Genomic DNA, 27,713 nt, shown 5'->3' with positions numbered 1-27,713 from the left:
ATTGGATTAATTTACAAAGGGTTGAGGTGGATTCTCCATCAGTGACCTTTTAAAATCAAGAGATTTTTTTCTAAAACTTGCTCTAGGAATTATTTTGAGGAATTTCTCTGGCCTGTGTTATACAGCTAGTCAGACTATTAACACAATGATCCCCTCTGACCTTGGAATCTATGAACCTATATAAAAGGCAATCTGGAAATACTCAACTCTCACAAATGCTGCCTTTTACAATCACTAGGGGGCTCTATCTTGATTCCATAGAAGCCAGTTGATTCAGACCCTGCAAGAACTTGATTGTCATATCCTGCCACAGCAAGTATTCATATAGTGAAACGAGGCCTTCATGTAAATTCCACAATGTGGACTTCGTCAACAATGCTTACTCCTTATGGAAGTTTGCAAGCTGAATAAAACATATTCAATGTCCCCTTATTCAAGAGAAGCAATGGACCATAATAAACTTTAGAGCATAAAGTAAAGGTCCACCCCTGGATTCTGAGTGCGTATGATGTTTGTGATACAGCAGTAAGATCCAATAAAACCTTACACTCGGTTTGCGTGGAAGGAAGGGAGCAAGTTAGAGGACAGATAATTAAAGTGGAAGAGAAGAAAAATTTAGTCTGCTGATATTTTGAAATAATTTGGAAGTCCATTTACTGATCTCTTAGCTATAAACCTGATCGATAAAACAGGTGAGTTTTACCTAACTCTAACCCATTAAAAGTATATTCTCTCTTGAAAGTGTTTTAACTACAAAATCCACATGTCCAAAGCAGCAATTTCCACATAGGAGGAAGAGAATGGTTATATTAAAAAAATCTTTCCTATAACAAAACTTGTTTGCACTAAATTAAAACATTAAATATGAGCAAAGATGTGTTACATGTCTCATTAAAACACTGCACTACACATAGAGAGCTTCATTGCAGAGTTAGCTTGGACTCTTAACCAGGTATTGCCTCTAACCAATCTCTTTCCCATCCACATGTCCTCTCACTTGGGCTTAGTGGTGAGAGGGTTCTACTTTCACTTGGGCTGATAACCTGCCTACTTTGCAGTGAGGATGCAGACTAAATCATTGTGGTGCTGACAGTCTTCCAGTGATGTGCTACATCCTAGCCTGTGTGCCCAGAAGAACAGAGCAATTCTCCTACAATTTGGTAAGAGAATCACAAAGCAGCTCAGCTTTCTGCAGCACAAAGAACCATAGGATTCATCCCCGGAAGTCCTAGCAACATACTGAGTTGAGTGCAACACCACTGAAGACACAATAACTAAGGTAAAGCTTTGCGGTGTGGCTGTTCTCACGTGAGCTAGGCTAACCTGGGTGCTAGTCTCCTGGGCTAACTAGTGAAAACATTTTAGATTCTTGTCAGAGGCACTTGCCAGGAGAGAAAAACATCCACTCCCCCAGAATGTGATAGATAGAAGCAGCTGAATTGTACACATACGTATAGCAGAACTGATTTTTCCAATAATGGAATCTCATTTAGTTTGAGAAGGGAAGGTAAAAGCATGTGTCTCATCACTAAAGCCACCTCTAGGGTGGAACACAGCTGTTGAGTACATAGCAACACTGTGCAACAGTTAAGAAAAGGAGGGCGGGGGAAATATCCAACCAAAACTGCAGAGGGAATTTAAGCCTCTATGCTTATAAAACAGTACAAGGATATTTCCAATGACAGTGGTCAATATCTCTTTTATATATATGCTGAGATTAGTCTCTCAGGCCCCTGTTTTCCTAGACCCTACAGCCATCCATCTACAAAGAGCCCTTAACTGTTATGATGCCCAAATCTACATCCTTCTGACGACTCCATGTGGATGTGAAGATTCTGCACCTACAGTGGATTTTACATCTTGCATGACAAACTTCCATTCAAGGGAAGAGTGCCATGTATTGTATCAGCAATATCCATTACTACTTATTCTTCCCTCCAAATAGCAATTGAACTCACCCATGCTTAGCGTGAGATGACATGATCACACTGAGATACAGGATTCAAAGTTTTATATGGTAACTCCGCAGATATGCAAACTTATGAGGATTTTCAGAACTTGTCAGTGTTGGCCTAATTCTATTCCCATTTGAAGTCAATGGGAGATCTATTAACTTCAGTTGGAGATATTTGTGTTAGCCTATAATTATTAGCATAAAGAGATACATTATGTAATAAAGATGTTATGTTCTTGGCTAGTAGTTGGATTAGATTAATAACCAGTTATGAGGTAGCATAGTTGAGTGCTTGATATGCTAGCCAAGACCTCAGAACTCTAATCCCTTATTGTGCAGCCCTGGGCAAGTAATTTATTTTGACAGGTTTCAGAGTGGTAGCCGTGTTAGTCTGTATCAGCAAAAACAACAAGGAGTCCTTGTGGCACCTTAGAGACTAACAAATTTATTTGGGCATAAGCTTTTGTGGGCTAGAACCCACTTCATCGGATGCATGGAGTGAAAATATAGAAGCAGGTATAAATACATGAAAGGATGGGGGGTTTCTTTACCAAGTGTTCTGTTACTTTCTTTGTTGGGCCTGTCTTGTAGTAGGTGACTTCTCAGTACCCTTCTGGCTCTGTCAATTTGTTTCTTCACTTCACCAGGTGGGTATTACAGTTTTAAGAACGCTTGAAAGAGATTCCGTAGGTGTTTGTCTCTGTCTGAGGGATCGGAGCAAATGCAGTTGTATCTTAGAACTTGGCTGTAGACAACGGATTGTGTGATACGGTCTGGATGAAAGCTGGAGGCATGTAGGTAAGTATAGCGGTCAGTAGGTTTCTGGTATAGAGTGGTGTTTACAAAGAAAGTAACAGAACGCCACTAGCTGTCACCTACAGCCCCCAACTAAAACCTCTCCAGCGCATCATCAAAGATCTACAACCTATCCTGAAGGATGATCCCTCACTCTCACAGACCTTGGGAGACAGGCCAGTCCTCGCTTACAGACAGTCCCCCAACCTGAAGCAACTACGCACCACACAACAAAAACACCAACCTGGAAACCAAACCCTGCTACAAACCCCAGTGCCAACTCTATTCAAGGGACACCATCATAGGACCTAACAACATCAGCCACACCATCAATGGCTCGTTCACCTGCACATCTACCAATGTGATATGCCATCATGTGCCAGCAATGCCCCTCTGCCATGTACATTGGCCAAACCGGACAGTCTCTCACAAAAGAATAAATGGACACAAATCTGACATCAGGAATCATAACATTCAAAAACTGGTAGGAGAACACTTCAATCTCTCTGGTCATTCAGTAACAGACCTAAAAGTGGCAATTCTTCAACCAAAAAACTTCAAAAACAGACTCCAACGTGAAGCTGCAGAACTGGAATTAATTTGCAAACTGGATACCATCCGATTAGGCCTGAATAGAGACTGGGAGTGGTTGAGTCATTACAAAACCTAAACTTAATTTCCCCAATACTAATTTCTCCCTACTGTTACTCACAGCTTTTTGTCAACTGTCTGTAATGGGGCCACTCTCTTACCACTTCAAAAGTTATTTTTCCTCCCTTGGTATCCTGCTGTTAATTGATTTATCTCGTTAGACTGACCTCACACTTGGTAAAGCAACCCCCAACCTTTCATGTATTTATACCTGCTCCTGTATTTTCACTCCATACATCCGATAAAGTGGCTTCTAGCCCACAAAAGCTTATGCCCCAATGAATTTGTTAGTCTCTAAGGTGCCACAAGGCCTCCTTGTTGTTTTTGCTGATTTATTTTGGTTCCCCATTTGTGAAATGGGAGATAAAAATCTGTCTCGCAGGGGGTTGAGGTTGAGCAGAGATTGTACAGTGCTTTGGAAATGTGAAGTGCTGAGATTTAGAAAAGTGCTATATTATCTCATTAGCCCAATATAGTTATAACATACTACATTAGAAACTTTACTTATACCATATAACCTCCAGATCCTATGCAGTTACCTCAATGCCTGAAGAACAAGGAAATAGCATGCATATCTTCAGGAGCTCGGATAATGACTAATGCCTGGAGCATGTTCTACATAACCTTAAGTACAAAGCTTATATAACACAGTGTATACACTGCACCCATGTTTGGTTTCCACATGAAAACACTTGCTGTCCTTTCCCTTGCACTGTGTAATGACATTTTCTTTTGAACACCCAGCTGCCGCTATGAAAACTGTTTTGTTTTGCTTCATTTACATAGTCACAAACTTCTAATGACTCATATGCAAACAACTGAAATTCCTCTCCTCTCCAGTCACTTTGAGAATAGGGTGTGTGGGAAGGAGCTGGGGATGGTAGGTGAAAATGGAGAGAAAAGAAAAGGCCGTAGCACCAGCAAATAGAGGGCCATATCAATCAAAGGTTTTTACCTAGGAGGCAAATCTTGTGTACCGACCAGGCAGGAATGCCAAGCAAAGCTAAATCTGCAGGTGTGTCCTTTCAGACCTCCAGAGAGGCTGGCCAGTTGTGGGGGCATGAGAGAAATTAAGCGAACAGAAGGTAAATGTGGAACGGTAAAGGAAGTGAGACAGAAACAGAATAGTGGAAAGGATGATAATGGGGGACACAATGGACCCATTAGGGCTGACACTGAGAAACTACCGAACCTATTATTGACCTTTCCTGTCCCTGCTGTCCTAATAAAACCTGCACACCTATATCCTTTCCTTCAGCTGGGGATCACAAAGCGCTTGACTATCCAACCTTACTATATCTCTGCAAATTATATACCAACCACTGCACAGGCAGGTAGACTGATCTGACTTGCCCAAGGTCACACAATGAGTGCATGGGAGAGTTGATACTAGAACCAAGTAGTTCTAACTCCTAGTCCCCTGTTCTAGACATTAGACTACATTTCTTCCTTCTCTTCCATGACATAAGGTAAAAATGCAAAGGATCCAAGCAAATTACCTTTTACATGTTTAAATGTAATTTAGTTTCTAAAAGTCTAGTGCTAAAACTATTAAAGACTAATTTGGACTTATTCTGTAAGGGAGGAAAAATCTCATCCAGTTGTATTCTTAAAATTCTGCCATCTTTTCAAAAGAAACTAACAATTTTTCAGGTAGTCATTGCATGAGACCAATGTATGATCAAAAACAACAGATGGTTTAGGGCCCATATGCAAAATAAAATTATGCTAAGTCAGTTACTGAACTAAAATGACACTGCACTTCTGCTGCATAGGGTTCTTCTTTCTAGGATTTGATCATGCTTTATAGACACTAATAAAATATTACTTGTGATAGCGATGGTAGAAGTATATCCCAGTTTTACAGAATGGGAAATTGAGACACAGGGAGGTTGTGACTTGCCCAAAATCTTAAAGCCAGTCAGTAATGTACATGGGAACAGAACTCAGATCTCCTGGCTCCCAGGGGGTTCACACGGTTATTTTAAGGGGGTTGTGGTATTGCTACCCTTATTTCTGTGCTGCCTTCAAAGCCAGACAGCCGAAGAGCAACAGCTGTTAGCTGGGCGCCCAGCTCTGAAGACAGTGTCCCACCAGCAGCAGCAGCAGTGCAGAACTAAGGGTAGCAGTACTGCCCCCCACAACTCCTTTTTGGGTCAGGGCCCCTAAAATTACAACACCATGACATTTCAGATTTAAATAGCTGAAATCATGAAATTTATTATTTTTAAAATCCTATGACCATGAAATTGACCAAAATGGACCATGAATTTAGGAGGACCCTACATATGGTGAACTTAAAGTATGATGCAGAGATGAATTCTGGGGGTGGGGGTGTTCTCCCCTTGGTACTAAGTTTGACATTTGGATTTTTAAATATTGTAAAACCATACAAAGCAATGTGGATGGTCACTTATTGTATGCTTCTAATCTAAATTAGTGGTGATCCCTGGTTGCCAGAATGGTTGGTTAGTGTGCTGACTCAGTCAATATTTCTTATTATATGCACAAAACTGAACTTAAAGCTAGGCCAGTTAGGTGTCATTTTCTTTCATTAAAAGTAAAGTTCCTGGAAGTTATAAATGAAGATCTGTTCGGTAAACTGATTAGATGATCTTATCAATGCATGACTGTTTCCTACAGTTGACTGTCAAGTGTGTTTGTTCAGTGTGGCTTTAAATAATTCAAACAGTGAGGCTTCAATTTCCCTTGGGGGGACTACTCCACAATCTAGTAGATGTCACTATTAATAAGCTTTTTCTTATACTCGGCCTAACTGTTTTTCTTTTAATTTCCTTCCTATTTTCCCTCTAAACACTTCCTCCTCCTATCTTATATATGCTCCTATGACACAAAGCTACTTAAGGACTGAATCTGTGAGATTCACAGGAGAGGGGGGAAAAAAGGTATTTCCATCGGTGTTTTTTAAAGCTTCTCACTTAACAGTTCCAAATCTCAGCCAAAGTTGACGGAATCAGGCTTGGACAAGTACACGCACAAGTAACTGCTGCCAATAGTTTCCCCATTTCACAGAGCTGCTGCCTTTATAAAAGGGATCTTTTCTTGTTTGTTTGTGTGTGTGTGTGTGTGTGTGTGTGAGTGAGCGCGCGCAACAATGCAAGTTAACTGCAGGCTTCAAAGAAATTCTCTTATATTGGTCCTCACTGTGAAGTAAGAGTGAAGAAGGGGTGCTTTGGGACTTAAAACACAGATCTGAGACTCAGGAGATATGGGTTCTAGTTTTGCTTCTATCATTGACTTTCTGTGACCTTTGACAACTCACTTACCTGTGAAGTGCCTCAGTTTCCCTATCTGTATATTTAGCTTAAGATTGCTCTACTTTGGAGGGTTTTATGAGGCAGCCCACCTGCATACGCTGTCTGCACAATCTTTTGAGATCCTGGAAGGGATCATACTATAGACATGTGTTAGTGTTCAATTTAGTTTCCTGTTATATTGCTTTATGCCAGTTTATAGTGTGTGCATGTTAAATTTGATCAGACAGTATATCTGTAGGGGGTCATGGAATTCATAGCCTTATGCTGGCATTTTAATAATAATTACACCTCAAAAAGTGTTACAAATATTAACTGAATGCTGATAGCCCTCCTCTGTGGTAGACAACATCCCCTTTTCTCAGGTGAGGAAACTGAAACAGAGGTTAAGGAGCATCTCTAAACAAGGGCTGCTTTTGAAAATGACTTGCTTAAGGGCATGCAGAGATGGTGGTGGGGCAGGGATTAGAATGTGGAATATTTTAACTCCTCTGTACTCCAGGCCACATTATACTATTAAAAAGCAGAGATACTATTAGAAAAATAGGATTACATTTAAAAAAAAAATACTAGGAAGGAAATGGTGTTCGTGCCTTGTGCTAACACAAGAAATACTGTAAAAAGAAAAGGAGTACTTGCAGCACCTTAGAGACTAACAAATTTATTTGAGTGTGAGCTACAGCTCGCTTCATCGGATGCATCCGATGAAGCGAGCTATAGCTCACGAAAGCTTATGCTCAGATAAATTTGTTAGTCTCTAAGTTGCCACAAGTACTCCTTTTCTTTTTACGGATACAGGATAACAGGGCTGCTACTCTGAAACGAGAAACACAAGTACTCCTTTTCTTTTTGAGAAATACTGTGTTAGTTATCCACATTCCAATAGAGCAAGAAATTCTGCAACAAAGTTATGTGGCAACTTCTTTAGTCTTAAGAATCAAATTACTTTGAAGAAAGCAGTTTAACTCTTATCAGGAGAAGGGTTTTCTGTATGATGCCCAATTAAATGTCTTGTTCTATGAGTCATGGGTTGGATAGCCTTGCAAAGAAGTAGTGGATTTTCACCTTCTCCCAGGCAAACACCATTAGAGCTGGCTGAACGTTTTCCATTGAAATGTTTTTGACAAAAAATTATTCTTTCTACACAATAGAAATGTTAATGAAATGTCCATTGTTGGGGGGTTGGTTGCCAAAACAGCCTTTAACACATTATATTTTATACCTCTCCATACTCTAACCATCTTTAACATAAAGCCAGCCAGCTTATACCTTAGATGTATCAGGTATGTCGAGTCTGGTCTTTCCAGGTGTGTGCGTCGTCTTAACTGGAAAGTTGGGAGTGAATCTTTAGGAAGGCTGTCCTGTCTCCTGCGGGGTCGTTACGCCTTGGAGTTAGGGTGAATCCTCCCCCCCACTCAAACTGGCTGACCCCAGGCCCTTCCCCCTAGCTCGGTTTTCCTGCAGTTGTAATTTCCACTGCTTCTCCAGCCCGCGGCCGCAGCGCCTTCTCCCAGGTGGACAAGCGCTGAATGTCTAATGTAACCAGGCAAGGAGAAGAGCCAGGCTTCCTCCCTCCCTCCGCTGCCGCGTCATGCTTTTACACGGCAACAAATCTGCCAGCGGGGCAGCCCCAGCTCCGAAAGCGGCTGGTCCGCGCTCTCCCTCCGAACGAGCCGGGCTCGGAGACGCTCGGCTCTATGGCAAGGCGCATTCTTGCTTTAGCAACGGGTGGGGCAGATGCCTCCGGGTCTGTTGCAGGGGCCTGGGTGATAGCTAGGGGCGGGCTGGGCACCGGGGGCTCCCGGCGGGGGGGGGGGGGGGGGGAGTTCCCCTTTGTCAGAACAATTAACCAAGGTTTCCAACCCCCTCCCCCAGCCTGGGGAGGGGGGGCGCTCCCGGGGCTGCAGCAGGAGGGCGGCGGCAAAACACCACACCACAGTCTGTGCCGCAGGCTGCCGCGTGGGCGGCCCCCCTCAGCCACGCGCGGCTGAACTGAACGAGCGGCCCCGCCACGGGAGAGGGGCTGCGGCGGCTGCTGCCGCCAGGGCTGCCCTAGGCGCAGAGCCGCGGCCCAGCCGGGGGGTCCCCACCGAGCCCCCGCGCGGGGCGGGAAGCGCCCCCCAGCGGCCGGCGAAGGCGGGACGGCGGCGCGTTCGCGTTCGCCGGGGCCCAGCTCCAGGCCGGAGGGCAGTCGGGCTCCTGCCCCCGGGAGCAGCGCGGCGCAGCCGGCGGCCACCGTTCCCGCTTCGCCCCGCTAGGTGGCGCCCCGAGCTCGGTTGCCGGGCGCCAGAGCGGCCGCAGCGGGAGGCTGCCCCGTTAGCTCGGCTGTAGCGGCCGGGCGCATCCGGGCAGCCAGGCTGGGGGAAGCGCTCGGGCGGCGCTCGCTGTGCAGCCGCCGGGCCTGGGCCGGGAGGAGCCGGGGCTGCCATGAGCGCAGGCGGGGGCCGGGAGGAGGGAGCCGCCGCCGCCGCGATGCTGCAGCTGCTCCGCGAGCAACCGGAGCCCCAGGCGGAGGAGAGCGGGGCTCAGCGCTTCGCCCTCTGCCTGCCCCCTGGGGAGGAGGAGGTAGGCGCGGGCCGGCCGGTCTCAGCGGGGCGCGGAGGCTGTGGGGGCGTTAGCTTGCAGGGGCCCCAGGGGATGGGGGGGTCCCTGGGGGCACTAGGGGGCTGGGTAGCGTGTGTGTGTTGGGGGGGGGTAGGAGCGTGGGGGGGAAGGTCCCCCGGTGCTCGGGGAGGATATTGGGGGCACGTCCCTGCCTTTTCTTTGCCCCCCACTTTCAGCGGAGGGAGGGGAATAGCTCGCTCTGCGGCAGGCGTGGGAGGAGCGGAGGTGACTGAGGGTCGCTCCCCTCTGACCTGTAGCTCGCTCCCACCCGATAGCGGGTGTGGATGTGATGAGGGGTGACTCTCTTCTGTGCCTTGGCGCCGGACCTGGTCCCCAGGCCAGGCAAGATGGTTAAACTTGTCCCCTGACGTGGGAAAATTCCCCCGGATCATTGCTGCTCCTCCTATGCCAGCTCCTCCTATGCCAGCTCCTCTTCCTCGCCCCTTTGTTGGCAGTACAGTTCCCTGCTTATTTATTATCTAGGTCAGAGGTAGTGGTGTGGAGCCAGGTGATTCTTTATGCTGCTCTAATTGTTCAAACACTTCCCAAGCCGGAAAGTGTAGTATCCCCTGTCACCTCCCCTGTCTGCGTTTGTTTCAACCCCTGCCTTCCCCTCCCCTCCTCCTGCTCATCCCCTTTCATCTCCCCATGTGTTTTTCTCTGTACTGTGCATTTAACCAGGCTACTTAGCTGAGCCCACAGCTTTGCGATCTTTCCCCTCTGTACCTACTCAAGGTGTAAATCCATGCAGTTTCCCTGTCACCAAGATCCCCAAAGAATTTCCACACTCATTGTACCATTGAGACCAGTTATCAGATCCAGAATTTGATTAGCTGAATTCTTCAAAGCTGTTTAAGTGGACCAGGGGCAAGCATATTTTTAATAATACAACCTATAAACAAGAGTGGAGGGAATTTTGCCTAAAATGCAAAATGAGAAGTTCTGAAACTTGACTAGCTATCCACTTTTGGTGTTTCGTGCTATCAGTCTCAGATTTAGAGCCATTTGTTATAGAAATAAGTTTTATTGCAGTGTTACTTAGAGTGTAAACTCTTTGGAGCAGGAACTCCATCTTTATCTGTCTTGCAAAACAACATAAGTAATACATAATAATATGTAAGACTAGAACAGGGGTTCTCAAATGTCATTGTGCCGTGATCCCCTTCTGACAACAAAAATTGCTACATGACCCCAGGAGGGGGAACTGAAGCCTGAGCCTGCCCAAGCCCTGCCACCCTGGGGGGGAGGGGGCAGGGGTGTCAAAGCCAAAGCCCCACTGCTCTGGGGGAGAAGGAGCCAAAGCCTAAGGGCTTCAGCCTTCGGCAGGGGTCTATAATCTGAGCCCCACTGCCCAAGGCTGAAGCCCTTAGGCTTCAGCCCAGACAGTGGGGCTCAGGCTTTGGCCTCAGTCCCTGGCCCCAGCAAGTCTAAACCAGCCCTGGCGACCCCATTAAAACAGGGTTGTGACCCACTTTGGGGTCCCAACCCACAGTTTGAGAACCGCTGGACTATAATATTCACTATCTCACATTGAAATTGGCTACATCTTCCAAGTTGCAGCTGAGCACCCAGCCTGTTTGGTCCTATAGGAATATTAAAAACAACATATGATCTTTGTTATTTGTAACTTTCCGTCCTGCCTCTCCACGTGAAATTAACCACTTTTTTTAACACTGTTCTCTGTTTGCTCTTGCACACCCTTGTATCCTGTTCAATGTAGATGATATGACAGAATAATCCAATCTCTATTTACAAATTAACTATGGCATGTGTGGGATATTCTTAAATGTTTCTTTCCAGGGGGCCTGCCCTTGCTAGCTCAGCTCTATGCTCTATCATCAGCAGCAGCAAGAATTGAATTTAAACTTAAAACACCCAATAAACACCAGCATCCATCTAAAACTCATGCTACTACTTATTAAAAAAATTAGAAGGAAAAGTTAATGTGCAACATATGCAATCTTCTTCATGGAGAAGGTAACTTTAAATTATGTTCATTGACTGGTCATGATAATTGAAACATCTGAGGCTGGATGAAGAAGAACCTATAGAAGCATGACAAAGGCATTGTGGAGTCCAGAAGAACATTTAACAGACTCAAAGTTACATCAGAGTCTAAGTTGGGACTGCTAGGCCCAGGCTCCATGGGAGTAAATAACTTTATCTGGTCCAAATATATCCTCTAGAATTGCAAGAGACTCTGATTTATTTTTTGTTTTGATCTAAAGATATCTATTTGTCTCATTTACAAAATTCCGTGCTCTTGTTTCCTTTATGTTTTGAATGTTTCCCCTCTCCCTCTCTACTGTTTTCTTCTTGTAATATCCTGAACCTGACATTGGAGGGCATCTTACTGAAGAATCAGTTAATTTCAAGAAATATTGGAATGTTTCTGTGTGCACTTGCAGTATTTTTTAGAGATGTGTAGTTCTTCAGTTCAATTATTTTGAAGAGTCATCTGTTTCATTTGGTCTCCATTAACTTCCCAGGGAGTCCTTCAGGTTCTGACAAAGGAAGTTTAACTTTTGAGTGGGAGATAAGAGCTTGGAGGAAAACCTTGTAGAAGAAACTTGATATTGTTTCTTAATATTCCCTATTGTAAATTAATATTAGTAATATTGCCTGCTGTAAATTAACATGTCACTTTACATACATTCCCTGCCCTGAAATGGTTACAGGCTAAGATACACCAGATCCAGGATAGCAGTTTGTGTAAAGGAGGGAGTGGTTACTGGTGTGGAGAGTAAGGAAGGTAGGGTTCCTGGAAGACGAGTGTTTTAAAGAAGAGATAGAGAGGACTCTTGAAGCACAAGAACTAGAAAATGGCGCAGGGATGAATAGGGGCATAATGCTGAACCTGGGAGTAAATGAATGATGCTTAGGCAGGGCTGAGATTATATAGGACTTTGAAGGAGGGGAGGAGGAGTTTGAACTTGGTGTGGTGAGAAACAGGAAGCCAGTGCAGGAGTTCACAGGGGAGTGGCAAGAGAGAAAAGTGGCTTTAAATAGGTGGGAGAAGGGCAGAGAAGAGAGAACCAAGTTGCAGAAAATGTGGCAGGCCTTGTGTTATGGTCAGTGGTTTTGCAGGAAGGAATAAACAGAAAGGAAAACTCTCAAGGCCAGACCCCACATGTATTTTTTTCATCTTAGGTTGAGAAGTGAAATAGTGATTGTTTTCATTTCACTTTTATTTCTTTACAACAAAAAGCATTGAGAACTTCAGAGGTCTTTATTAATTAAACACTTCAAGTTAAATATGACTGCAGTCCCAAAAGGGGACAGAGGTGGACTAATGCCAACCTGACCTGGTGCTCTTGGTGCCTTAAAGGATCAAATGCCACCCTGTGTTGTTTTCATAGCTCTGAAATTTTCTGAGTGGATTTTCTCTCAGACTTTTAATGCTGAGATGCTTCAGGTGTCTGTCATATAAATGTGATAATTTCCGTAATCACCTGAAAGGAGCTTGTTGCAGTCTGCTCAGTAAGTGCTTAATTACAGGTGGTTGAAAACGAGTGTGATTTATGCTGCAGTTTGTTATAGGCCCCTCTGAGCTGTTACAGAAAGTGCAGTAGACATAATTAGGGGCTCAGTCTACTTTTCCCTGTTTTCACAATTGCTATGAAACAGTTGAACACATGCAGCTGAGTCCAGTGTAAAAACAGGATGTTGGCTTTGTCTAAGCCTGCTTTGCCATCCCATTGGGGTATTTTAAAAAGACAGTGTCAAGTAATCTCTTAGAGTTTGTATCTCTTCTCTTTTTTTTTTATTATGCCCTCATATGGAGTGCACAATGGTAAATAATGCTTCCAACAGTAAAGCATTAAATAATGTCAGTCTGGCTGGAATTGGCTTAAGCTATTTTTTAATGAACATAAACATCACTCCTGTCCTGAATCCTTTCTTATTCCAGTCCTTGTGACCAAAGACTGCCGATCATGGGAGGGTTAGTGATGTTGACAAATGCCCTCTCCTTGTGTGCCTGGTAGACTTTGGGCTGGTCTACACGACCTCTTAAGTCGATGTAATATACATTGCTCAGGGGGTGGGAAAAGACACCACCCTGAGCAACGTAAATTACATCGACTTAAGCGCTGTCCACACCATGCTAGGTCGGCGGGAGACGCTTTCCCGCCAACATAGCTTCTGTTTCTCGCAGAGGTGGAGTCATTCTTCAACAGATGCACTACAGCGGTGCAGAGGCGCCAAAGTAGCACGGTAGTGTAGACATGCCCTTATTCAAAGCAGGACAGGAGCCAAATGCAGTTTCAGTCCATGGATGCAGCTTCCACTGAAGTTGGTGGAATGACACTTTGCTTTCGCTGTGTCTCAGTTGCTAGTGTGTTAATCATTACTGCTTATACTGTAAAATGTACTGTTTGCAAAAAGGCTAGAAATTGTGTGGCCCCATCATTCCTGGTAAGCTATAACTTGATGCATGCTGGGAAAAATAGCTGAGTGTGACTTTTTTGATTCCCTTACAGGGCTTCAGTACAAGAAATAAAATTCTCAGGAATTAAACGCACACATATCCACATGCTAAGCGTGTCCTTTAGTAGTGTGAGCTCACGGGGAACAGTTGTAGTCTTTATTTGAAGAAAGTAAATTGTGTTTTTTCCCCCAGCAGTGGTCTTCTCCAGTGCTATCATGTACAGTGTCTGCCAAGGGGGAACATTTCTCCCCTCTCTTCCGGAATAGCGAGTAGGGACTCAGGTTCCACCTCATTGTGATAAAAGTTATAAGTATGCTAGGGAATTGCACTTACCTTCTGATGGACATGATGGGCCAGATCATCAGCAGGTGTAAATTGACATAGCTCCCCTGACATAATTATGCCAGTTTACAGCAGCTGAAAATCTGTTCTAGTAAGTCTTAGAGAGACAAGATGGGTGGGGTAATATTTTTTATTGGACCAATTTCTGTTGGGGTGAGAAACAAGCTTTCAAGCCACACACAGAGCTCTTTTTCAGGGCTACGCTGCATACTGATAAGTCTTGTTAGTTGGAATCTTCACCATGATTCTTCAAAGAGTCCACAGGGCTGTGATGACTCTTGGAGAGTCTCCTCCTATCCGAAAGGGAAGGAGACAGAGGGCATAGTATATTAATATTTTTAATCTCTGCCTGCAGCTGGACAGAAGATCCTTCTGATAGAGACAACTACCATTTAGACGTTTAGGGCCAGGTTTTTAGCATTCTGTGGGCAAAACTTGTAGGTGCAAATAGCGTGATGGCCTATGCTATCAGAGACTTCACACACAGTTCAGAAAATCTAGGCCTTGATGCGTGACTGTAATTAAATGGCTACTTGATGTTACGTGACTGTGTCGCAGATTTACAAGTAGTAACTATAAGCGCACACTTGGTAATTGCTCAAACAGATGATTTATCTATTTGCATGTGCAATTGTCATCCACAACCATGCAAATCACATTAGGAAATAAAGTGTACAAATCTGCAAGTGCATTTCTGAGACTTCCTGCCCATATTTATGTGTGCATGTAGATAGGGCCATGTGATATTAATGGGAGTTGTGCACTTAAATCTTTCCTACTGTGCTTTGAAAATGCAGGGTGCCTCTCTCATGAATCAAGTTATTAGCTTATGAGGAGAGAAAGCTTTTGCTGCTGGCAGTGCTGCAAGGCTGTGGAATGGTAAAGCTCCATTCTGTAATCTTGTGTATCTTCCTCAAAATTCCCTGCTGAATTTGGATTCCATGATCTTTATTACTGGTGGCACTTTCTCAAGTGGATAAAAAACAGCTTGGTTTCCAGACACCAGGTTGAGCCTGTAAGTGCTGAGACTTAGAAAATTTCTGCCCTGACTTGTAAACTGAGCAAATCTGATCATTAAATAAATTGGTGAGGAAAAAGTGATTTAGAGCATTCAAGATGCTGCTGTTGTTGTATTATTTTATATATTATATGTTTATATTGCAGTAATACCTAGAGGCCTTGATCAGAATCAGGACCCCTTTGTCCTAGGTGCTGTACAAGCACAGAAGACGACATCGTTTCAGGCCCAAAGTAAAGTGTTTGCCACCTAAGAAGGCAAGCAATATACAGAGGGTGAAGGAGGGATACAATCAAACATACGGGCTTATGTGTACATTTGCTTTTTATATATAAATACGTAAATATTGTTTGTCTCCAACTGCCTCTAGATGTCATTAGCCAGCTGGCTACTTGTCTCCTTTGTACAGGCACTCTTCTGAGTGTTGCTGAGGCTTTCTAAAGATAGCCAAATTTCGTTCCATTCTTCCTTCCTGTTACAGTGCTTGGTCTATGGAGGAGGTGGAAACTCTAGGGACACGTTACAGGTTAAGCATATCAAAGACCTACAAAAAATGGGGATATTTGCATCTCATTTATTGTGGCCTTTAAACTTTAGCCTTCCCTTCAAAGCAATAACATCTTAAGAATAAAGCAATTGTGGAACCTACAAGATGCATCCAACAAAAGAAACACGTGATCTTATTAGTAGCACGAGTCCTGCTTGTTTTCCCTGGCCTTGCTTGCCAAATGCTTATCTTCTGTTGTCATGCAATGTCATGGGGTCTGGTCTTCTTCCTGTTGAAGTCCTTGGCAAAACTTCCACTGATGCCAATGGGAGGGGAATCAGGGCCCTTAGAAAGTAAGCTAAAGTAGGGATTCTGTCTCTCCTTTGCCAGGCCTGTTTATGTTGTTGTATGAGCAATACACTTATTTCATAGAATTGTGGAAACGTAAGGCTGGAAGAGACCTAACAAGTCATTATGTCCAGCCTATGCTGAGGCAGGACCAGATAAACCTAGATCATGCCTGACAGATGTTTGTCCAACCTGTTCTTAAAAACCTACAATGATGAGGATTCCGCAACCTCCCTTGGAAGTCTATTCCAGAACTTAACTATCCCTACAATTAGAAAGTTTTTCCTAATATCTAACCTAAATCTCCCTTGCTGCAGATTAAGCCCATTACTTCTTGTCCTACCTTCAACTGTTCTCCATGTCCACTGATCACAGTCCTCTTTATAATAGCCCTTAACATATCTGAAGATTGTTATCAGGTCCTCTCTCAGTTGTCTTTTCTCAGACTAAACATGCTCAGGTTTTTTTTTTAAACTGTCCCTAGTTTAGTGAAATAAAACTAATAAGTTTTTGGCGGAACTTCATATACAATATCTGACCAAGAATCCACACCACTCAGTAAATGGTACATATATATTTCCTGTGCAAACACACACTGCATCCAGTCCCTCTTCTGGTAATATTGCCATGGCTGAGTTCTTTTGCCAAAGCTTTGGTCTCACCAGCTAGGCAGGTGTATGAGTCTTAGATTCCTTTCATAAACTTGAGCAGGTGCCTGAGATGTCTCCTTCTGGTTTAGTGCCACAGACTCAATGTGTGCTCTAAGGCAAGTCATTCTGCTACTCTGTGGTTCAGTTTAACCATCTGTAAAATGGAGGTGGTGTTTGAAGCTTAATTTCTTAATGTTTACAAAGAGTGAAATGTCACTGAGGTGCAAAATATTAGCATTATTAATACGTGTGTTTGCAGGTTAAATTGATCTTGTTCCATTTGTGCAGCTTATTGTGGTGTTGCTGCTCTTGTGAAAACAGATGTCAGGTAACGGATTATGTCCTGCCTCCATGTGTTTGGTGCCTTGTTCTGCTCCTCCCCTCCACCCATTTTGTGATTTCATGGTTTTCCCTTCCTGGCCTCTGAGTGTTGCTCTCCTGAACTTTTCCCCTCCTACTCCTCCTTAGCTGCTGTTGCTGCCCTTGCATTCCATCCAGACTGCGTTCTCTTCCCTTAGCCACTGATCTGCTCCTGCCTTCTGTAGTAATCTTGCTGTAGCTGCGTAAAGACATCTCATTAGTTCATGGGTTCTCAGATTGGGGGGGGGGGGAGGGTCATGACACCCTGTCCTTTCCATGTTGCTAAATTGGAGGGGTCCTGCTATAGAATAGGTTGAGAAATACTGCAATAGTATTTATTTGCTTTATTAATTATGTCTTTTGCGACAGTGCCTAGGAGCCCCAGCCATGGGAAGTGAATTTACCTTACACACTTGTAGTTTTTAGTGTGAATGGGGTCAAAATCTTTAATCCAGAGTGTATTGTAATTTTCTGCTGCTAAGATTATACAGTTGACCTTTTCTCTTTTGCTCATCCACATGTGTAGCGAGCGAGCTGGTGCTGCCTAAATATCATCCTCACTCCATAAGAAGCAAGTTTCCTATCCATGTCTGGATATCACTCAAACTATTCATTCACAAGTATTTTAAACAATGTGAATCTTTGTTCACTGGGGTGAAATGCAGATACCCCCTTCCTTCCCAACCCTTGGGGTTTAGGAGGCGATAGAATCCAGTCCCTACAACCTGCAAGAAGGCTATAGTCTGGAATAGTGGCCACAGTTTACAAGGAGGGTTGTTCCACTGAATGCATGTAGTCCTGTGGTCTCTCCTTGGGCTACTTCCAGTGGCAGCCCCTCCCCGAGTACTGAGAATGCAGAGTTGATGTTTGTGCAGTGCTTGTCTTTCCTTTCTTCCTCTCCCCCACACTTCTGGCATTAGGCTGTCCCCCTTCCTTCCATGTAATCTTATCGCTGTTGGTGCAGGACTTTTCTCCTCTGCAACTCCTGACATCTGGAACAGACTCCCTGCCTCACTGTGCTGCTGTGACTGTTTCACTATCAATCTCAACTGCAAATTGCTTTTATGCTTCTGAAGGCCTTTGACCCTTTGCTGGGATATTGAGTCTAACTATGTGAAGTATTTCGATTGTATTGTTTGTAAAATGACATTTTGCAAAGTAAAACTGGATGATGAATTGCACGGCATGGAACCCACCTTCAGTCCATTCAAAACATAGCCTCCAAGATCATCTTCCTTGCCTGTTTCCTTGACCACATCACACCCTTTCATTGGCACCTGCTCCTCCACCGTATCAAGTTCAAGCTACTGTATTTTATTCTATTAATAAAAACAAAGTTTGTACTCCACCAAGCTGTGCATAAGCCCTCACTAAGAAATGTCATTGTTATTACCCCATCCCTCCTCCTCCAACCCCCTCTCTTCCATCTTGTACCTTTCCTTTATTATGTAACATCTGATATTAGCATGTAAGCTCCCTGGCACAGGGATTTTCTTATCTGTATTGGGAGGCACTGGTACCCTGCTGAGTGCTGTATTGATATCTACCCAATCTGAAGCGCATGTTGGCAACTTAGATTCATCTTCTTTTATCCAGGCAAAATAATAGTAAATTTAGAATAAAAGCTGAACAAATCATTGTTAGTATGAGTTGGAATGATGAAGGACCTTACTTAGACACCTTTACTCTTGTTTCTCTCTTTAGTTGGCTTTCTCAATGAACATTTAAGCAAACTAATCTTAATAAATGGGATAATTTCCCTTTGATCTGTAAAACTTTCTTCAGTTGCAGTATTTTCACGCTGTGGATTGTGTAGGGAGAGCTGAGGCCAAGTTAGAAATCACGTGTTCACTGCATGTCCCAATCAGAGGCAGAAGGTTGGATCCAGGATTCAAAAACTGATTAAAGTTGAGGGACAAATTATACTGTAAATACACCTTTTCTGTTTACAATCTCACTATTTTTAATATCCCAATGATTTAATTTATTTTTGAAAATATGAGCAGAATGAATTTTCAGGCTATGGATAGTTCTGTCTGCCTTATAGGTCACATCACTTTACTGAGATCTTCTATTATCACAGCTTTTTACTGCCAGATTTCCTATAAATAGCAACAATTCGGCAGGTTTCCTATCTCTCTGCAAACAGAGGGTATGTTGCCACACGTGCAACTCTTCTGTTGAGATCTGCAGTATTTCTGAATTTTTGCTTCATCCTTGATAAATTTATGAGAAAACAGTAAAGCGACCCTCCCGAAAAATTTATTCCAAGAATTTTTGGCTTTTCTTCAAGTGAGTTGTGCATTAATATATTCAAAGTGTTTTTTTTCTAGGTATGTTGTAGGTCTTTTAATGGATTTAAAAAAAAATTCTGTCAGTAAAAATAACATGGGCTATAACAGGTGTTTTGAGTTTTAAATCACACTTTGGTATTATTTGTATTCAAGTGTTAGTGATGGTTTTGGAATGGAGTGATTTATTCTGTCTTTGAAACACAGGCTGAGCTTTTAAACAGTAAGGGCTGTTCCTGCAACGAGCCATCTCTGGGTGAACTGCCATTAAAATCAAGTGGGGTGATACAGAGAACTTATTGCAGGTTCAGGACCTTAAAACACCTATTACATGTGCAATGGAGACATCTTAGATAGTGGTGTACCCAGAAGATGCCAGGCTTGGAAGAGAATCTGGCTGATTGCAGTGTTGCCAGCTCTTATGTCATTATCTCAAGTCTTTTTATTTTTGGAGCTTTTCATGAAGCCCCAGTTCCTGGAATCTTGTTATATAAGAGATCTTACTTTTTTTTTTATAAATGAAAGTCAAGGTAAGTATCAGGCCCTCCTGACATAGGAAGTAAGTTTTTGAAAACATGAAACCCAAAAGCTCAAAAAGCAGATTATGAAAAGAACCTAAAATTATTTAAAATCTCATGATTTTTAGAACAATCCCATGATTTTGGGCACCCAACTCATGATTTTTGAACTCTTGGATTTGGCTATACTGTGGTTGCTTGAAAATTCCTCAGGTTGACCTAGATTCTGTATTTCCGAGCGGGAAAGAACGATGTACCATATCTTATGGATAACCTGAAATCAGAACACTTCCTTCCATTCCCAGGCTTAGCTTTTGACAAAATAAACATACTTTTGATCAAAACAGGATTTGGCTCACATTGTTGTTCATTCTGAGAAGGCTGCGCTGCCTTTAATTCACAGAAGCAACTAAATACATACGTATGTACATATATTTGTTTTTCAGGTAAAAGAAGTAGAAGAAACCATAGAAGAGATGTTAATACGGCTGGATGAGTTCTGTGGCATGACTGATGTGGTATGTGTTTAGCTTATAACTCTGATTCATCCCTACTGACACTATTATCAGCTCTCTCCAGTAGGTTTCTGAGGAGGCCATGTTGGTAGTGATTTGAAACCATGCAGTTCAAACAGGGCAGCAGTCAGCAGTGGGGAGGGGAAAAAAACACACACAAGTATTTCCTGAGGCAGCCATCTTGATAACTCTTCCCTCCCCTGAGATGGTTTTATTACACAAAGCAGTGACGGTTGAGCCACAAGGTGGCAGTCTCGTGCACTAATATTTAAGACCCTAGAATGGAGCACTATATTTAACTTTCACAAGCTCCATACAGTTCACTGTACAGGCATCTAGGAGATCTCCTGATCTGCTGTTCTTTGTACACGTGAAAGCGCAACACGCATAACTTTTACTTTTTGCTTTTTTTTTTTTTTAAGTCCTTTCCCCAGCTTGGTTAGTATCATGCTATATTTTCCCCTCTAGATATAGTAAAATAAACCCTAATGACATCCCGGAGATAGAATTGAATGGGTTTTTTTCAGAAGACTTTATTTCTCTTGGGAAGCTTCCCTTTATTTAAGAGGAGTTTTATGGAAAATTCTTCAAAGACTCCATGCTCTAGTAGTGTCTCAATATTTGGATCACTTCCAGGGGGTGGTACCAGGCTGGCTCATGTGGGCATCATTTGCATCATTTATTTAATATTATTACTTTTTGCATTGTGGTAGCAGCTAGAGGCCCTGGTCAGGAATTAGTGCCTTTTTGTGCTAGGTGCTGCACAGACATAACAAAACCAATCCCTGCTTCAAAGAGCTTGCTGTCCACGTGTAAGGTGAGAGACAACAGGGATGGGTGCAACAGACAAATTGGGGGAGCGCAAGGTAACAGGGGTGATTATGCTTGTGTGATGAGCAGCAGTTGTACCATACAAGCTCCCCAGTGATTGTCATTCCCTAATCATTTGTGATGAACTTGAGAACAGCAGGAGAGTGGATGAGATACAGTTGGACCAAGGAACGATATTGCTTTGCTGCTCTGTGGTCTCCTACACAGAGAGATCCAGCTGCATGCAGGCTAATTGGAGGTGGTGTTCACGATAAAGAAAATGTCATTTTTCAGACAACTTTACCTCTTCCTTCCTCCCCCTAATGTGGAAGAGTTCAAACTGGCTAGGGCAATCCAAAGCTGCAGCGTGCGTCTTCCTTACACATTAGAGGGTAGGACAATATTTCAGGCGTTCTTTTACAGTTTCATAGTGTGGACCATGTCTGAATAGAGGGATTGTCTTCCTTCCTATTCCCTAATATGCACACCATCTCCCCATCTGTTAGCAGCCACACACATTCCTCCTCCCTACTCACTTGCACTACTGCATACATCCCTGTGGCAATTACATCAGTTGTTTACATGGGAAAGCGATATTGAGTAAGTGTTAAATGTACCTTTAACAATCTTGGTAAAGATATGTAGCAGCTGGCAAGCAGGAGGAGAGCCAGTGCCATCTGACCGTCCAACAAATTCTCCATGAACCATAGCTTGGGGAACTGCTTCTCTATGTGATTCTTGGGAATTATGCAGCATAAATGGAAAGGGGCAGGAAAAAGTCCTTACTGTTCCAAATCTCCTGTGATAATGAGGAGAGGCTATAGGAGAGTGGGGGGAATTAGAAGGTCAAAGTTGCTTGGGCAGTTGCAAAGCAGATATTCCCCATTTTATATTTTCTTAAAGCGCAAGTGAATGGTCTGACTGACAGCCCTGCAGAGTGAATCCTCTGCTATCCACGTCTTCTTAGCATATGTACAACATGTCTCATGTGGCACGTAACCAGGATTCATCCCCGACTTTGGTTCGTTGGTTGGATCACTAATTTACCCAGCCTGGGCAGGGTACTCACGCGGAGTGCAATGTGAACACTGATCGATGCCCCCCTGAACAGATATCAACAGGCAGGTGTGTGAACTTCCTTATGCTGCCCTGCCCATGAGTCTCACTGTTGTCCTGGAAGGAATGTCATTTCTAAGGGCAAGAGGGTAATTCTGTCTCCAAACCATTTGGTCCTTTGCTTTCACAGTTGGATGACCAGTCCTGGCGGCAGGCTTCTTGAGGAGAATGCCCACTGCAAAACTTCAGTAATGAGAATTTTCAGATGCTTCCTGCGAACTGGATACTGGAGCACTGTATCCAGTTGCCACTCCTTTTCCTGCTCCCGCTCAACACTGAGTGTAGCTGTGTCAGGCGCATTGCAATTTGTTATGGAGAGAAAGTATCATTACTTTCAGAAGAAGTGATTTGGCATGTTGATAGACAGAGAGAGGTCTTCCCGGCTTTCTGAGGAGTTCAGAGGAGAAACATCTTGAAAGTACAGTTCAGCATTAATGGGCATTCATGCAGTCCTGTTTCCATTCTGCTTTTGACAAAAAAAGCTGTAAAGCAGCTTATGAAATTCAGAGGTCTGAGTATCTTGGCACATATGTATAAGTTTAAGATGCTCTAATAAGGCATTTATAGTCTATCCAAAACGTAGTATATTCTGACCACTGAGAGAAGTCACTCAGGTTCCAGGACCAAAAAGCCAGTTGAGGTTTCTTGTAAGATGAGGACTGTTTCAATTCTAAGCCAAGAGCTACTCAAGCCAAGTGATTAGAATTGGTGACTCTGCACTGCTGGTGTTTTTATATCAAATGAAATGAAGGACAACCAAAGAAATAGTCCATCTCTCATCTGGATTTGTGCTGTGGGGGATTTTCATTAAAGCTTCTGTAAGCATTGGGTCCTTCTGCCTGTTGGTCAGGAGCACACCTTACGCTGTTGGCTGCATCCTGTAGGAAATCATAGCTTCCTCAGGTGAGGGGGTCTGTGAGCTTTCAGAGCTCCCATGAGACTTTCTGTCTTTCCAACCTCCTCTACAGCAAACACTAACCTAGTTTCCATGTTTCATCTTTGCTTTACTCATGAAAACATTTTTCCACAACCTGCAGGCTATGAATAATTAGCTTGTATACAGATGATTGACCTTATCTGGGAATATCAAAGAGCTGCACTTCATGTGCTGATTTTGTGCCTTGCAATGCAGTACCTGCAGTGACAGGTTCCTTGCAACTGCACATTAAACGGTGTCTGAGAATCTGATATCATGTAATCTTTGGATTGACTCCAACTTTTGTATTTAACAATAATTTGGCCTTTTGACATGCCAACAAGAGGCAAGGGGAATTTTTTGTGTGTTTCAATCAGGTGTTCCATAAAGCATTTACATAAGGGTAATTTTTTTTTCTGCTTTGAGCATGCTGCTTGTCTTCACCAGTAAGTGCTCTTGTCACACAGGTTCTAATAGTAAAGTAGTAAGAGGCGTGGATCCAGCCATAGGAAGACGTAGTGTATGAGAGCTTCCATCTTCGGACCACAGATGGTGTACCTTGGGAGGTATAGTACTTTAACCAAGAAAATGGAACTCTTCTGTTTATCTGTAGAACAGATAACATGGGCAGAGCAGCGTTCTCACAACAACATTTTTGATGGCCTGAGAGCGTGGCCCGTCTCTCTATCCTTGCCTCCTGTGGCCCTTCAGCGAGATGGTGGGTCGGGAACTCACCGGACACCTGTGGAGTCCCAGGCTCCCGGTGCCCTGGCCAAGCAGGAGCGGGAGAGCTGCCCTGGGGAGCATCCCAACAACCATACACCATAGCCGCTTCCGGCGCTGTGCACACTAACCCCACATGTCTCCAGAGGTGCTACCTGGAGCCCCCGAGGAGGCTGCGTGGTACAGGGCACCGATCCCTGCTGGCAGTGACAGCACAAACACCAATCTCGCTGCCCTTGGTAACAGCTATTTAAGAGCAACAGCTGGGTGCTGCAGGGAGAGGCTGCCGCTTTGTGGCCCCCCCCGCTCCTCCCCCAAATCTCCACCTATGCTTCGGAGGCTGTCGTGGCAGCAAAAACAATCTGCTGGTGGCCGCAGTTGAGAAACGCACACTTCATTGTTCTTCAGCTCTGCCTTGAACACATCGGGGTGGAGGGTTAGACAGTCTTTGGCCTCCCTCAGAGACTGCCAGCATGGGTGCCAATTGTGGAGCTGTTTTTTCAAATGTAGCACATGGACTTGGACCCAGCAAATTAATTTCACAAAAGCCACTAATTTCACAGCCAGCCAAGTATAATTAACAAGTTCTGAGCTGGTCCAGATTTGAATTAGTGAAATGTTGATATCCTATAAACAATCTAATTCTACTCTTTTCATTTTCTTCTTCGCATTGCTGGGGTCTTTATACTTGCTGCTCTTCTCTCCTCTTAAAAACAACCCCTCTGCCCCACTACCTACTAGCTTAGTCAGATGTGAAAATTCACAACTTTGTTCTGATTTCTAATCCTTGAAGGGAATGCATGGACACCTGGACATCTCTGCTGGTGTAATGTCTTGTAATGGGATATTTCCCATCAAGTAAAATATCTATTACCGTCCTCCAGAGCTGCATAATCTTTCCTAGAAATAAAGTACAGACACTGAGATGTCAGCACATGGGAGGCTCTGAAAGCAGAATACCCCAAAAGGGATGTGAGATGTTATAGCTGTATTTTTTCTCTATTTTATTGCACCCACTTGTCTTTTTAGACGAGTGATACTCAGACTGAGGCTCAGGAGCTACAAGTGGCTCTTCAGTGTGTCTCCTGCAGTTCTGCAGCACATGATATTAAAACACTGTGTGTTATAATTATTAACCAGTCTAAACTGTTAATCAGGATGCTTTTACTATGTTATTAACCAATGGTAGAACACTTGGTCAGTCATTTTGCTGTGAGAATAATATATGTAAGTATATATAAAAAAAGTAAATGAAACGAATTCACACGACTGTGGCTCTTTTGGGTAATGATGATTGCTAATTTGGCTGCGGAACTACTGAGATCTGAGTATCACTGCTTTAGACAGCTCTGTGCTGTGTTTAACCCTTCGTACATGACAATGGCCACATAAAGTGTTATATTAAAAAATAAAGTGAATAAATCATGAATGGCATGATGCACTTGAAGATTTTTGGATCAGGCTTAGGCTTAGAGGAGATTTCAGTGCTGTCTTAGCTTATGTGCTACTGAAGGTAGTTTTGTCCCTCATTGGGTACAAATCCTGAGTTCTTCACAGGGCTCTTCTTGCAGACAGCTTTGCATTTTGTTCAAATTTCATTTGACTTTGTTCTCCACCCCACCCATTTCTAAGGATACAGACTCCCGTCGGCAATTCTTTTGTCTTTCTCATTGTGTGCATTGGTTCAGTATTGCATTACAGTCCACAGCAAACATTTTCTTTAGGTGTATTCGTCTAACTGTATACCAGATCCATCTAGCTAATAAATATCAAGAGTTCTATAATATGTTTTCAGTTGAGGTAAGAGGTTTTGTTTATTGTGTGTAATCTCTGAGGATTTTGGCTTCTGTTTTTCAATAAATGACACCCCAGTAAAGCATGTGTTAAAATTCTATAACTAAAGATGGGTAAGACAGAAATCTTATTTCGCCATTTCAGTTGTGTTTTCATTGTTGAATTGTGATGAATTTGTTTTTTAATGAGCATATTAGGCACACAACTGTGCACTCACAATTTGTGTCTAAAGTGCTCAGGCCATTACCATGATGTTACCCAAAATTTTGTGAGATCGTGTGCAATTGGCTAATTGTGCATAGCTGCACACAATTACCTGGTTTAGCAGCACAGCAGTGGTAACTCTGCATGCAAATTAGGTGTGTGAGTCAAAGACTCTAGGCATGAATTTGAAGTAGGCTTGAATTCCAGCTAGAATCTTGCTGGCATGGGGTTGGTTTTTAACCTATAAAACCTAGATGTTTTGGAACTTGGTTATGTGACAGATTCCCCGCTCCAGCAACATCCCCCCCGCCCCCCCAAGACTTACTGCCACATTTGAAATGTCAGGCTGGAATGTCCTTGATCTAAAAGAAAGGAAGTCCATTCTTTCTGTGTTTCTTTGTTAGGGTGGGGGCAACTTCTTTCAGAACTCGCTCCCCTCATTGATCTTTCCAAACCTGCATTTGCGAACCTTTGAGGCAACACTTCCAAGCCCACCTTTGCTCTCTGTTTTTTCCAGCAATTTGGGAGAAAGTAAACTGAGGGCTGGGGTGGCTATGTTTATGGACAGTCCCTTTTGTGTTATTTTGTGTGTTTTAACCCACGGGTTGGGTGCCCAGAGCAGAGGACGGGAACCTACAGCTATATCTTCTAATTTCAAATAAATACATCTCTGGGATTACCAGATTTTGGACATAATCTTTGACTTCCAGTTATTGTTTCAGCCACACACATGGATTCTGTTGTGTTGAATATCACTTTGTTTATTAACTCTAAGTTTGTTTAAAAAATATTAATATATCAAAAATCTATCCATGTTTAATTGGCACCATTTAAACTCCAGTGTGTGCTTTGGTTCTAAGGTTCTGCCGTTGGCACCGTTCTTATTTAACTGATGCTGCTAGAACTCTACTGCATGTTTTGGTTCTAAGGCTTTGACCTTGATACATAAGGCTCTTCCCTTCAAGGATGCCATTTTATGTGCAGCATTAGGTTTTGCTGTGTCTGGATATCTGCCCTACTTGGAGCTTGCATGCCATTTCTGGCTTGTGTTTTAGGTCTCCGTTATTACTCGGTTTACTCTCTATGTTAGGCTTTTGCTCTCAGTCTGTTCCCTCCCTGAGATTAGTCTTGCTGACTCGAATCCTTGTTAAACAAAGCTCAAAATGTTTTAATCTTCCAAGTTAACATAGCAAAGCTCAGTAATGGGAATGCAGATTTTTCCCAGGGACCACTGTGCTCTGGTACTTGTGCTGAGCACCCAGTTTAATCTTCAATAAGGTAAAGTATAACAAATTGCATGAAGGGGAAATTAATCTTGTTTTATCGTGTGGAATTTCCAGACCACTCATGCTTTCTCTGGTTGGAAAAAGGTTACTATACCAAGAGAAGTACTTCCCTTCTTTGTTATGGGCTGACTCCTCTTGAACTCTTCTGTCGCTGTGGTTCTGCAGACTGCTGCAGAATGACTCTTCTTGAATCATATTTGCATATCATTTCCTTTCATCACTGACTGCTTGCTGGAAAATTTGCTTTCCTGCATCTTGTATTAGTGGTTTGTTTTTGCCCTCAAAGACAATTTAGATTTTATTCCATGGCTGCTTTGACCTTGCTGTAGCGATAATTTTTACTCTCACTGTACATGGTCTGAATAACTTCTCAGTTGTTTTGGCTACCTCCCCAAACTGTGTTTGTATGTATTGTAGTTATCTATTGGTAGGCTCTCTGAGTGGTTTCTCCCCAGCTCCTTTTTAACCAACACTGGAAAGCACTGTTTGCTGCCTTATCTTGGATAATATGAGGGTCAAGCAAATTAAATGACTTACCCCAAACTTGTCACCAATCAGTGTTTTGTAAATATTGTGTAGCAGACTGTTCTATCTGCCCCTGGCCTAAAGGGCACTAACCAAACGATT

The 27,713-nt window shown here is 43.2% G+C and overlaps 1 protein-coding gene across 6 annotated transcripts in view; it reads left to right on the top strand.

The window, feature by feature from the left end:
- Positions 1–8,736: 8,736 nt before the first annotated feature.
- BCAS4 (breast carcinoma amplified sequence 4) overlaps positions 8,737–27,713 on the top strand; it is a 77,079-nt gene continuing 58,102 nt past the window's right edge. The window contains exons 1-2 of one of the 6 annotated variants that reach the window (XM_043527378.1): positions 8,737–9,240; positions 20,169–20,240. In XM_043527378.1, coding sequence (XP_043383313.1) covers positions 9,103–9,240; positions 20,169–20,240 — 210 coding nt within the window. In that variant the 5' untranslated portion in view covers positions 8,737–9,102. The remainder of the gene's footprint in view (positions 9,241–20,168; positions 20,241–27,713) is intronic. The other 5 variants (XM_043527379.1, XM_043527375.1, XM_043527376.1 and 2 more) reach the window with 5 other exon arrangements.

Source organism: Chelonia mydas, chromosome 13 (genome assembly GCF_015237465.2).
Source record: "Chelonia mydas isolate rCheMyd1 chromosome 13, rCheMyd1.pri.v2, whole genome shotgun sequence".
NCBI lineage: Eukaryota > Metazoa > Chordata > Testudines > Cheloniidae > Chelonia > Chelonia mydas.
Note: the sequence above shows the minus strand (reverse complement) of the source record. Positions and strands in the feature narration are given on the sequence as shown.